The following is a 10,757-nucleotide window of genomic DNA, read 5'->3' as shown; positions in this document are numbered from 1 at the left end:
AAAGCCTTCGAATAATAGCCAGCACCCAAAATAATAGCCAGTACGAAAACAATGAGGATGATTATCCAAAGGTCGATAGAGATTATCAATATATCCTGTTTTTAAGACTCTTTCGTTGACATAATAATCGGTTCGGGCTTACAATTTCCTTGAGAATGAGAAGTTGAATGATGGTCATTGCATTGGAAAACATTCTATCTACAAATTGTGTCATTTGTTTCACTAAATGAAACCTGGAATACCTGATGGCTTCTAATTACAGACCTATGTCAAACAAATACTGCTTCTGTTTTTCAATGATAACAGGAATGATACAGGAACACAGGTGAGTTAAAACTGTGAAAAGCAAAGTACCTGAATGATGAACGCACACCGTTAAGCTTTAGTACCACAGTTCTAAGCCTTCTAAGCTTTCATCTATGAAGCAAAGTTAGCTTCAGATAAGTCCGATTGAGAAGGCGGAATATCTAGGTAGTTGACACTAAAAAAATAATGATGGCCCCTTTTAGGGAAGTCAGAGTAGTTTTATGATGGTTGGTCCAATTGAGAAGGTGGAGAACCAAACAATCAAACTAAGCTCTCCTGGAAAAGGTACAGTGACCTTTTGATAAGTCCGATAGAGAAGGCGGAATAATCGTTGACGGAGTATTGAGTAATGAAATGGTATTCTTACTTAGTGATGACGAACTACAATGAAAAGAAAAAGGATAACTTTCATAACATATGTGGTTCTTCAAATGATGGTTAACTTGATAAAAATAATAGATATCATTCTCAATATTGAAGCGAATCCACTTATAAACTAATGATTGTTTAGTAATAGATTTTAAGTGAACTGGGTAGTATAATGTCCGCATTTCATGATTTCGCATAAAAAGCTTGTATATGAGGAAGCTTTATTATTTTGGACATTAATCATAGAGTCGATAGACTATGGAATAGAAGAAGTTATATAGTTCCGTCTTCGTTGCCATTTGAAAGATTTCAAGACTTGTTTGAATATGAGAATCAACATGCGTAATAAGCGTAACGAGTTACATCGTCATCTAGATTCGGAAATTAAATGTAGTTGCAGTAGTCATGTACTCATAAGAAAAGACAATACGTAGACATCCAGAAAGATGATTATCATTATGCCGACGATTATCACAAAGATGACAGAGTACCTGCGATCATTTTCTTAAAACTGAATTGGATCAAGTTCACATTTTTCATTAACACAATAATTTAAATGATGGTCACTGTAAAGTAAAAAAAATGTACATCAGAAACACTAGTAACAAAATAACACAGTTAAAAACATGTGTAATTTGGATTTTTTTAAACATTAGCATTACATTTAAACATTAACATTGCTTGGTACTATGATTGTTGATGATAAAAACGTATTTTTCAAATTTTGGTTGTAATGAATTCCATTATAATAGAATTGATAATTATGATGAGCATAACGATGAATCTGTATGTCAATAATATTTTATTTATAATATACTAGCAGAACTAACCCAGCAAGGGAAATTCGTATATGGTTTTAATTTTCAAAATGTAAAATGTATGCAGTTTGTACAAAGTTCTGTAATTTTTCACATATTACAAATAATTTCGCAAAAATGTATGTCTAAATGTATCTTACAAACATGTCAATTCGTTCATGAATTTAATCATGACAAACGAGCCTTCAACTGATTTTTATTTATATAGATTGCTATATTCTGTACAAATAGAAGAAAATAAAGAGATTAGACACAGGGAGTAATGTAGTGATGGATAGAGTGCTTATAATAATTACCATAGGAGGTTTGTTATAAATGTCAGAAGAATAGAATTGTAAATCAGTCTTCCAATGATTGTCAAGAAAGATAGAAGCAAGAAATATGAAAAGACTGCCATACTCATCCCCGGTCACAACAGTAAGGATTGTTCGGATTAAAAAAAAGTTCAACATTACATTTGTTCTTTCAAGAAGAAAATACTTCAAATTTGTTTATTACATACTTGCTATCATGGATTCCACAAACTGACTGACTTCACCTATTCAACAGGATGACGTTCGACCGTGTGTAAGGTGTAAGGTATGTAACTTGATGTGTGTGTTTTATGCGTTTTCGAATGGAATTATTCAGATTCAGAGTTACTAATTGTAGTGTAGGTTCTCTCTGTCTGTATCACGGTCTACCATTGTTGCCTGTACTGAGGACTATTTCAGAATTGAGTGTACAAGGATGTGTGTGTGTATCGTACTCCATATGTATTTTGTTTCTTAGTTTTTTGATTCTGTATTGTGTAGTGCATCTCAATTCATACAAAAGGTATCTGGCAGAGGTGTGCTGCTAACTGCGTTACTTTGCGTCACTCGGCTCCATATTTGGAGTAAACAATTTTCACTGCCTTTAGCCATAAGAACTGATGGCTTACTACTAATAGGATATCATATCGAAGCAACCAACGGTTTTTCTGCATACTAAACGTAGCAAGCCGTGGTTGATTAGATTTGAATTCGTAGTGATTTAGTTTTTCAAAGAGGTTGTTTTGACCAAAGAATACATAAATTTTCCAAACACAGTTTCTTAAATTTTTGATATAATTTATATCTGATTTCGATTGAGGATTAAATACATTTATGCATATATATTTGTTTTTGTTTGTTTTCAAAACGTTTTCTAGTTAGTCTTACGATTTCTGCCTGAATTTGATAGCAAACGTAATATTTTAGGAATCAAAGATAGGAAACAAAATTTCTTGGAGGATTTTTAGTTTTAAATTGACTTTTTGTTCAACAAATAGATTGCCTAAGATTTGGTAATTTAAGCAGATTCATCGTATGACAGATTCTACCCTTGGGTTGAAATGAAGGAAAATGTGTCTGTTTGGTTTTATCTTCTTATTTCAATTCAAATATTGTATCTAATCATCGAGGATAAACAAATCATTATTCTGGGAAGGACTGTCAGAATCTTTTCATATAATTTGCGTTAATTTTTGATAATACCTCTTGACTGCATTTCTCACGCAATGGTTGGGTTTCATTACCACAGTAAGATAATATTCCTCATAGCAGAGTTAAATCCAATATTTGAAAGTTTTACTGTCTTAAAAAGGTTGCTTTAGAAGATTATACCTTATTTTCACTTAGTTGTCAGTTAAAATTCTAGCTGAAAATACCTACCTTACATATCAACGGAGTAAACGACAGTGAACTTTACTTTCCGCTTTCGGTGTCCATGTCCACTACGGCGTTATTAGTGCCACTTTCCCCTTTACTTTCCTCTTTCTTAACCATTTTTCCATCAGCTGTATCACAAAAAAAGAAACACCATTAAATTCAATCATTTTTACTCATGACCTTTTAATGAAACTCACCTTCGTTATCAGCTCCCTCAGTTCCGGAGCGCCTACGCTTACGGTTGAAGCGCCAGTTGCGATTGCCAACAAACTTCGGAGGTGGCAGCGGTTCCATTCCCAGCACCTTGTGAATTTGCCGGAATGCCATAAATCGTAGGAACATCTGAGCGGAGACGGTGATATCCTCTCGTTGTTGCTTGCTGAGGTTAGTAAGAGCATCCTCCGGTTCTTTTTCGCATGGATCCAACAGACCGGGACCGTTGATCAGTATCGATGAGGCGATGGCTTCCATTACGCGACGTATACACTCGCCCGGAGACAGTGGCCCACCGGCAGATGAGATGACCTTTTCAATGAGCAATTCTGTTGCCTAGAAAATGACATATGTAAATGAAAGACTGTCCAACAACTTCCAATATATAATGCAACTCACCCACTGAGAGATGTTTCCCCAGATTGGGATCCTCTGACAAAGATCGCGCATGATTCTCATAATCATCACACAGGACTGCAGACCAGTTGCCCTAGCCTTGATTGGTAAAAGATAGTTTTGAGTTAGAGCTGCCATTTCTAGAACATACTTTATCTCAACTACTTATTATACTACATACTTTTCAAAACTACTGCTAATCAGTTATGCAAATAACTTTACTACAGTTATTCGGACAAATCGACTGTATTTTTAAAATGATTCACTCACATACACACGAGAATGGGTTCTTTCAATGTAAATGTATCTTGTGCTTTTGGTCTTAGCTAGGAGATATAAATTTGAGCTTCTTGTTTTGTTCGCTCTTTGCTGTAAAGATTTCTCCTGGCACAATTTTGGACCTAATATATGTAATGTGGAACTTGAGTCAAATGAAAGCTATTTTTCTTCGATACGTATTGAAATTGCGATTCATCAGTTGAAATATGTGGAATGTGCCATTGTCAACAACGCTGGGATAAAGTAATTTTTTTCATATGTCGCTTTTGAGTGCATGTTTAAGAATTACTGAATGTAAGGGTAATATGAGTCATTTTAAATTTAGCCTAATTGACAAAATTCATATCAAAGCTACACCATAAAGCTACACTGTGGTGAAAAATTGACATGTATGTATTGGACAAAACATATGTAACTGATACCTAACTAACATGAAAATCATTGGCGTAAATAAGGGGGGGGCTAGGGGGTGCTTAGCGCTCCCTAGAAAAAAAATTAGCCCCCCTAGGATTTAATAAGTTAGTTAGCAATGATATCAGTTTTCAACATATAGCATGAAATACCGAAAAAGTTTGAAGACTAAAGAGTTATCTCTCATATTCACTCTATCATACTTAATGAAATGAGTGGAAGAAAAATTAGCTTGTTTCTGAATTCAGAGAAATATTCCCATCAGCATCCGAGAAGGATTCTCATCAGAATCCGAGAAAAAATCTCACTTCAATCTCTAAAGAATTCTTTTCGGATTCTTCGAAGTATTCCAATCGTAATCCAGAAGAATTCCTACTGGATTCTTTCCAGTATTGTTAAGCAATACCATTGGGAATCTGTGAAAAATACCCTTCCATGGAGGATTTGCTCCGGAATATCTCCAGATTCGTTTTAAGATTGGTTTAGGAATTCCTTGACAAATCAGAATCGAAGCGATTTGCTTCGTAATCCTTTGAAGATTTAATTCGGAGTCTCTCGACGTTTTGTAAATGATCTGCGTTGGGATCTCTAGACGATAAGGAATCCGGCTGACGATTAGCTTCGGAATCCCGCGAAGAATTGCTTCAAAATCATTCGACGTTTCGTTTCGGAATACATCGACGGTTTGCTTCAGAATTTCTCATAGATTTTGTTCAGAGTCCCTTAACGATTTTTTTTTTGGAACCATTCGACGATTTGCTTCGAAATCCTTTGGTGATTTGCATCGGAATCCCTCAACGATTTGCTTCAACATCCTTGGAGGATTCCCTTCGGGATCGCTGGAGGATTCTTTTCGACATAACTGAAGGATTAATTCGGAGTCGCTCGACGATTTGCTTCGAAGTCCTTCGACGGATTGCTTCGGAATCCTTCGACGATATGCGTCTTCATCCCTGGAACATTGCTCATGAAATACCTGGAACCATCATATTGCAATTCCTGGGGGGTTTTCGACGAAATTCCTGGAATATTCCCCTTCAAATTCCTGAAATATTCCCGTCGAAATTCCTGGAGGGTGAAGGATCCCTGGTACATTCTCGTCGGAATCCTTGAAATTTTTCCGTTGGAATTCCTGAAACATTCCCTCCGAAATCTCTGGTGGATTCCCTTCATGATCCCTGGAGGCTCCCATCGGTATTCTTGAAGTATTCATGTCGAAATATCCCGTCGGAGTCCCTGGAACATTCCAGTCAGGATCACTAAAGGATTCTCATTAGAATTCTTGGAAGATTCTCGGCGGAATCTATGGAAAGTTGCACTATTTTTTTTTCTTCATTTGAGATAGATTGAATATTTATGAAGTATGCAAATATATCCACTGCTTGACGCTAGTCGAGCGCAATTAAACATAGACTGTGAGTTGTTGCTCACACGTGCACACGTGCACGTGCTTGAGAAAAGAGAATAATATGAATGAGTGTGATGGATCCACAATTGCCTTAGGTGTTTGGAATGCATTTGTCACATTACCGCTGATAACTTGATGAGATGTTAAAATGTTCGAGAATTTTCAAAAAGAGGGTCAATTTCGAGAAAAAATATAAAGGATAAAAGCATAAAACTGATCCTTCCAAGTAATTTTGTAGGATACAGAAGGAATTTGATTTGTTTGTTTCGAATTGATCAATTTAATGGCCGGAGATGACTGAAATATAATACTTTTTATGTAAAATAATAAATTTGTGGCTTTGATTTTCTAAACTTTTCGAATAAACATATAAAATCGTGAAGTTGCATTTGTTGTGTCCAACACAAAATTACGCTTGTCAACAAAAACATGTCCATGAGTTGTAAATTATCAAATTATTGCTCATTTGTCAGGTACATGATGCTAGATATGTAATCCGTTGTCTGGTAAAGTGTTACGGTTTATATTTGTTCGTACAGTTCGTAAATGTTAATGTGAGACTGTAGTGTAGTTTGCTGTAGTGAGAATTATTGATGCCTCATGGTATCGATTCTATCAAGGTGCCCCCAAATAAGATCTGATTCCTAAACGAAACCAAGATATGAATACAGCAACCTAATTGCTGTAGACAAAGAGCACCATACGCAATGGAAATCTATTTACGGGATTGTAACAGCCCAAATTTCGTCTGACAACTAGAAATATTACGCATTTCATACGAATGCGAAATACCAAGTTTATTAACACTGACCGAAGGGTGACAAGGCGGATAAAAGGGTTCGAAACCATACAAAACAAAGTGAACGCTCAAGTAAGAAATGAGGAAAATTTATAGACAACCTTTTCCCATCCCCACATCCCGCCAAGAATATCTACAAGGTCGCATGAAGATCACATAACCAAGATGGGCCCTATACAAATAGACGCGAGCGAGTGTGATGATAACTCGACTAGAAGAACATAACCAAAACTGAACACAATTTTAACATATTGTGATATTTTATTTCGATATAATTTCGTTCTTAGTTGCCATTATCTTTCAAATGTAGTAACAGGATTTTATCATAAAATGATTTAAAAAATGCTTAACATCGAATTACCCACCAGTAGGCAATTAAAATAGATGTAGCATAGTCTCCCAAACATGTTGTCTGTTGTCTAAATTGTAATGTTGTTAGTTTCATGTTTTTTTAAATATTATTGTACAGACAAAAACAAAAATTTCTGATTATTGATCACAATCTGGAGACCTATCAAAACCTGTAAAAATATATTTTGTACATGATTCTGTTATAATTTTTTAACAAAATATGTTATTTTTATAATAAAATTGTAACAAAATTTGATAGTTTTTTTGTTTCAATTAGTGTAATTTTTGATAGAAATTTTAATATTTTAACAGCATTTTGCACCATGTTTCTAACAAATTTTGTTATAAAAAAACATAATAACATAATATATATATATATATAGCTATATAGCTATATAGCTATATACGTAGACGAGGAATCAGAAGGAATAAATTTTGGTTGTTACGCCCTTTTCAAATGTTGGTCTAGATATGTTGATATAATTTTGTATGACTTTCTAGTCGGAAATCTAGGGCGGTAGCACTATAAAGAGCACCTGAATGGCGATATGGCAGACAACGAGTGCGGAATTGAGATGAACCTGGGAGCACGTGAGCTTTTTCAACGTTTTCTATCTAGGAAATCCAGGAGAATGGCCGGCGCATTTTAGGGTCGTAAGGTGTTCTTCCAACTTCGTTGTAAGTTGACTGAGACAGTGCTGGACTATGAGTACACTTTTTCGACATTCCATTTCTGGAAAAGATCCCACGGAACATGAAACTATTGCTGACGTTGTAATGCGTTTAGTAGAGATGATTTCTGGCTACTTTCTGAAGTAGCTACAAACCAGTCGAAGCCAAAAATGTTTAAATTCATATTGGGGGAAGCAACAGGACACAAACATCGTTTTGTCACTGTTGTATGATTTGGCCAAACAATCCCGTGCGTGATCAAGTGATTCCTCAAAAGCAGAAATGGAATATCGATAGCGATCCTGATGAATTGCATTCACAGCAAAGAGGGTAATGCTGCTTTTTTATCTACAAGGTTGTTGCCTTTTTTAAGATTTTTCTGCATCGTTGTCGACAAGTTTTTCTGCATCGTTGTCGAACAAATCCACATACCGTGCACACCAAGAGACGAAAGTACAGCACTACTCCGGATCATAGACGAACTCAGTGATGTTACTGGTGAGCGAATCCAAAACAATATTTCCATCCCTCGTCAACTTCTGAACGGCCAGCTGGGTAGCTAAACTCACTTATTGAGTTATTGTTGGAAAACGGAATTTCGCGAAACCGACACTGAATAGGGTGTCTATTCATCTGTATCTGTAAAAACAAAATTCCCTGATTTTTCCAGGTGTTTTAAATTATTTTCCAGGTAAAAACAAACGTTCCGTATATACATTTTTGCAGAAAAAAATCGATTCAAAAGAAAATCCCTCGTATATACCTTTGTAAAATACTTTGCAGATTTCTTCAGAAATTCTTCTAAAATTGCTGCTTTAGGAATTTCTTTGAAAATTTGTTGAAAGAATTCTTTCGGAAATATCATTAGGAATTGCTTTGAATTTAAAACCGGTAATTCTTCTAGAGAAACTTGATGTCAATCCCCTTATATTACGATAACTGGCTTAATCTAAACAGGATATCGAGGCTTGTTCGCGACAAAATCTGGACACACAACATTGAGAATTAAAAAAAACGATGTAGTCAATTTATTCGACACAGTTTTCACTTCAAAAGACTTCATTCCTTGTCGATGCTTCGATGTATGCACTAAAGTTGGTGACATTTTAATTTCCCGAGAAGCAGTTCGTGCCGAAAGATGTATCCTCTTCTGTAGTACTTGTTTCACCTTCCTATCCTTCTAGTGGTTCTTAAATCCGTTCTTGTTACACTATTTGGCATTCTCGTTGTTTCTAGACTTTTTCTAGACTGTATGAGCAGCGCTTACATGAAAACAAGAGGCCACTATTTACACGAGGTTCTTAAAAATGCCTAAATTTATATTCTTTCGAAAGCTTTCGGCAAGTATATTAAGGATCCGAGTTAAATTCTCCAGAAAGATAAACCCCTCGTTAGTTATACACGAAATCATTTTAATGGACCCCTCGATTTTTGTCAATTTTTGACTCACCAAAACTATCATAACTCCAACATTTCTCAACCGATCGTAGAGATCAGTATATCGCTGGAAAGAGAAAGAGTGTATCCTCAATTTGCAATATTAAAAATAGAAGCAGCCATATTTAATTAGGCCGCCATCTTGGATTTCTTTTCGAAAACTATTTTTCCGCCAGGTTTGCAACCACCGATTTTGAATATTAATACATCGATGGAAAGCTTAGCTTATATTGTGCATTGTGTCAAAAAATCTCAGGTGTATGACAACGGCTCCGTTATGCTCAAAACTTTTGAGCCCTTCAAATGAAATACTGTAGTAGATATGCTTTTCATTTTTGAAACATATTTGGCTTATAATAGTGTATGAAACCAAGGAACTGACGTCGTAGTATCAAATTAACCAAAAAAATAATGTTCTTTGGTCAGATGGGCCTTCTAAAAATAATTTGGTAAATCGTACATAACTAATGATAGAAAAACCATACACCTGAGATTTTTTGACACAATGCACAATATAAGCTAAGCTTTCCATCGATATATTAATATTCAAAATCGGTGGTTGCGAACCTGGCGGAAAAATAGTTTTCAAAAAAAATCCAAGATGGCGGCCAAATTCAATATGGCTGCTTCTATTTTTACTATTGCAAATTGAGGATACACTCTTCCTCTTTCCAACGATATGCTGATCTCTACGATCGGTTGAGAAATGTTGGAGTTATGATAGTTTTGGTGAGTCAAGAATTGACAAAAATCGAGAGGTCCATTAACCCTTTATAAGGCAGACGAATCTAAACAATAAATTAACAAAAACAACAATAGGACACAATGTTGACATGGTATTAAACTCAAATGTATGTTTGTTATACATTAAACAGTTCAGAAACATTGAAAAATTGGTGGCAATATAGTTGCCACTGCCCGCGAAGCGGGACAACATTGGTGGCAATATAGTTGCCACTGCCCGGCAAGCGGGAAAACAGGCAACAACAAAAATATAAAAAGATTTTTAAAAATTTGGTTTTACGTAGAATTAGTCAAATCAAGGTACGTTACATTTTTTGGTGAAGAGTCCTAGTCAGAAAACGCATTATAAGTGAAAAAAAAATTTTCACGTTTTTTCTCCCAAGGGGGGACCCTTGGGAAAAAAATACAATTTCGTCAAAAATCCAAAAACCAAATATACAGAAAGGCAAAGCTTTTTTCACGCTAATCACGTAGTAATCTAACACAGGAGATTCAAAATAATTGATACCAACCGGAAAAAATAAATCTTTGTCGTTTTTTTAACGAATTATAACTGAAAATCCTTCTTCCACTCGAAACTTACGACATGTTCGTAAAAACCCAGATTTATCCACCGGTGGTGATGATGCCTTTCTCGATTCAACATGTTGAATTCGAAATAATGTTGTAAATGCAGTACTTATTGCCTACATTTCGGCGGTAAAAAGATTTGGTGCAATTCTAGTACGTTGCTTAAAAATTACTTACCGTGGGTTACCGTGGGTTGCGCCACGGCTAAAATGATTAATGATTCAATGTGCATTTGTGTTTTTGTTGATTAAAAAATAAAAATATAATCCAAACTGCTTGATTTATTAAAAAACTAAAACAATAGTGTCCAACTA

At 35.4% G+C, this 10,757-nt stretch overlaps 1 protein-coding gene across 3 annotated transcripts in view; it reads right to left on the bottom strand.

The window, feature by feature from the left end:
- Window positions 1-1,949: 1,949 nt before the first annotated feature.
- The window catches only part of LOC134221922 (zinc finger RNA-binding protein), a 49,847-nt gene continuing 41,039 nt past the window's right edge, over window positions 1,950-10,757 (bottom strand). For all 3 annotated transcript variants that reach the window (XM_062701087.1, XM_062701085.1, XM_062701086.1), the window contains 3 exons: window positions 3,776-3,871; window positions 3,361-3,712; window positions 1,950-3,291 (listed from right to left, as the gene is read on the bottom strand). In XM_062701087.1, coding sequence (XP_062557071.1) covers window positions 3,200-3,291; window positions 3,361-3,712; window positions 3,776-3,871 — 540 coding nt within the window. In that variant the 3' untranslated portion in view covers window positions 1,950-3,199. The remainder of the gene's footprint in view (window positions 3,292-3,360; window positions 3,713-3,775; window positions 3,872-10,757) is intronic.

Source organism: Armigeres subalbatus, chromosome 3 (genome assembly GCF_024139115.2).
Source record: "Armigeres subalbatus isolate Guangzhou_Male chromosome 3, GZ_Asu_2, whole genome shotgun sequence".
NCBI classification, from domain to species: domain Eukaryota; kingdom Metazoa; phylum Arthropoda; class Insecta; order Diptera; family Culicidae; genus Armigeres; species Armigeres subalbatus.
The sequence above is the reverse complement of the archived record's forward strand: the minus strand, read 5'-3'. Positions and strand labels throughout refer to the sequence as shown.